Below are 2,952 nucleotides of genomic sequence, written 5' to 3' on the forward strand. Positions count from 1 at the left end.
TTATACACACACACACACATATATATATACATATATATATATATACACACACACACACACACACACACACACGATCAGGCACAACATGACCACTGTACATCTGTATGCACTTCAATGCAACACTTCCGCCTTAACATTTGTATTTATGAAGCTCAAAATGTTTCAGTTTTTGGTCCTTTTGGTACAAACCAAAGGTTTGTACCAAAGGTTTGTACTGTAGGACATTTTGAAATTAATCCAATCTGGACCAGCTGAACTATTTCAGTACCTGCAGAGTCCATACACTCCTCCATTGTTGTTGCAGTAAACTTGCTTCCCAGAGTCATGTGGAAATCATCCAGGAAATCTACACTGTGAACCGGTGACTCAATCTGCACACCATCTGAAACAAGACAACACACCATCTCATGTTTTACAGACTAACTAGAGTTCCTGTATTGATTGCAGAGATTCACTGTGGAGCTTTAAAACTTGAGTAGCGTAGTGGATTAGCTACAGTATTTTGGAGCTGTGCTCTGGAGTGAGTGGGTCCCCATTTTGTGAATGTGAATGTGCATGAGCATGCGCATGTACGAGCATGCATGCAGATGACACAACAGAAATTCTTGCCAATGGTGTTATATTATTTCACTGTTTACCAGTGGCAGTTACATGTCAAAATATACTGCAGAGTGTCAGCATTGATGAGATGGGACAGGAAGAAAAAAGACTGCTAGTAAGTAAAATGGATGTAAACAAGGATGGATTTAAAATATTTCATTCTGCAAGGCAAATGATGTCTGTTAGCTCTCATATTATTTTTGTGAGAAGAACTTAAAGTATAACTTTTATTTCACGTGAAAACGGCACAAGGCACCTTTAGTGTTGTAATGTAAGTACATCAATGATGTTCTTAATTCATACATAGTGGTTACTTATGAGCTACAGTAGCTGTTGAGCTAATTACCCACACATTAGAAGTCTATTCACACACACATCACAATAGCTCTCAGAGATACAGTATCTGGCTTGGTAAGTGTAAGCTAGCTAGCCATATCACTTAAAGGAAAATAGGTCCACACAGTTTATTTGAGAGATGGATTTGTACCACTGACGTCTGCCTAGGCTGCCATTTTTGAGCCAACAGTTGCTCTCCACCGAATGCAAGACCTCAAAGCATGATGGGAAATGCCTGGCTCTTACCTGATGTAAGAGACCATTTGTTTAGATGTTGGATCGACAATATTAAATTTTCAGTGGATACAGGACTGACCATGGTGCTTGGCATGGAGAAGACTAAGCAGGTAGTTGCTGGTTTGCTGCAGCAACACATTGTTGTCTCCTTCATATGTGCAGTTTGGGTCATTGTCATTACGCAGATCGCCCAGCCGGTTCACTGAAAGAGAGAAAACCAAGACAGTTAGTTCTCTTTAGTGCGTGTGTGTTAAACTTGCTATATAGTGAGGACCAAAAAAGTATTTTTGTTACAGAGTGAGGACATTTTGGCTGGCCCTCGCTTTCTGAAACACCTTTATGAGGGTTAAGACTTGGTTTTAGGGTTCAGGTTAGAATTAGGTTTAGGTTGGGCTTAGGCATGTAGTTCTGATAGTTAAGGGTAGGGTAAGGGGCTAGGAAATGCATTATGTCAGTGAGTGTCTTCACAGAGATAAAAGTACAAGTGTGTGTGTTTTTGGATATCTATGTTTAAGACTCACTTGCCAGGTATCCATGTCCACCACAGGCCTCCCTGCACTCTTGGATTCCCCTCTGAGCAGTCCATGAGCCCAGTGCTTTACTGGAGCAGCCTATGGCATGGATCTCCCTGCTCAACTCTGCCTGTGAAACACAGACATATATAGTCCTAATTTGGATATTTTGTTGCTCTTCAGGGTCTGTGCTTCAGCACATTCAGTTTGAAAACATAATGTGTAATCTGCTACACTTAATGCAAAGTCTCAGCCTTTAGGTTTGATTCAAAAAAGAAAATTTCATAGAGGATATCACCCTTTTAACACAGTGCAAGGGCTTTTAAAATAACTGGCCACCTGGCTACTAAATGTGTCTTGGGCAGTTGTGTTGTTTCAACATTAGTTCAGACACAAAAGATCTCAGAGTGGACTGAATGTTGAGAGTTGCCATTTAGCTCGAGGTGGTTAGGTGAGGTAACTCGCAAGGGAGAAAAATAGCAATAAGCTCAAAAGAGCAATTAAACACAGTATCTCAGGCATTACAGACTATCTAGAGTTCCTGTATTCATTGCAGATATTCACTGTGGAGCTTTAGAAATTCTAATTAATTAATGCTGTTGCGGTTTGTCATACTGTCTAATTTCATATTCTGGCTCAAACATATCAGGTAGTATTTGAGGTATTGTCACTGTCAAAAGTACAGTGCCTTGCGAAAGTATTCGGCCCCCTTGAACTTTGCGACCTTTTGCCACATTTCAGGCTTCAAACATAAAGATATAAAACTGTAATTTTTTGTGAAGAATCAACAACAAGTGGGACACAATCATGAAGTGGAACGAAATTTATTGGATATTTCAAACTTTTTTAACAAATAAAAAACTGAAAAATTGGGCGTGCAAAATTATTCAAATCCACATAAGGGATGACGGCAACATTCATAGATCCTGGAATGCACAATGAGGGGCAATGTTCATTCCTATTACAGAGGCCCACTGAAATTTTTTTGAGGAAAAGCTGTGTTAGACTGCATATTGTTTATAGTAAAGTATTTTTATATACAAATATAAAAATGAAAATGTTTCTGGAGTGGGACTTTAATTAATTATAGAAGTTGTGCAGAAGCTGCCCATAGCTCTACACAGTGATCCATGTGTGTACTGTATGTGTTTCTATGCTGCTCCAAATGAGTCTGTTCTGGTTCAACTTGTCTTATTAAATGAGCTTAAAAATAAAGTGACACCTTAGTTATAAAACACTGAGCAGGCTGTAACACACAAGAGTGTGT

The 2,952-nt window shown here is 39.2% G+C and overlaps 1 protein-coding gene across 1 annotated transcript in view; it reads right to left on the reverse strand.

The window, feature by feature from the left end:
- Positions 1-2,952, reverse strand: part of acox3 (acyl-CoA oxidase 3, pristanoyl) — a 33,420-nt gene that overhangs the window by 6,615 nt on the left and 23,853 nt on the right. The window contains exons 12-14 of the mRNA XM_020594984.1: positions 1,695-1,815; positions 1,253-1,375; positions 271-382 (exon numbers count right to left, since the gene is read on the reverse strand). Coding sequence (XP_020450640.1) covers positions 271-382; positions 1,253-1,375; positions 1,695-1,815 — 356 coding nt within the window. The remainder of the gene's footprint in view (positions 1-270; positions 383-1,252; positions 1,376-1,694; positions 1,816-2,952) is intronic.

Source organism: Monopterus albus, unplaced genomic scaffold (assembly GCF_001952655.1).
Source record: "Monopterus albus unplaced genomic scaffold, M_albus_1.0 scaffold25.1, whole genome shotgun sequence".
Lineage (NCBI taxonomy): Eukaryota > Metazoa > Chordata > Actinopteri > Synbranchiformes > Synbranchidae > Monopterus > Monopterus albus.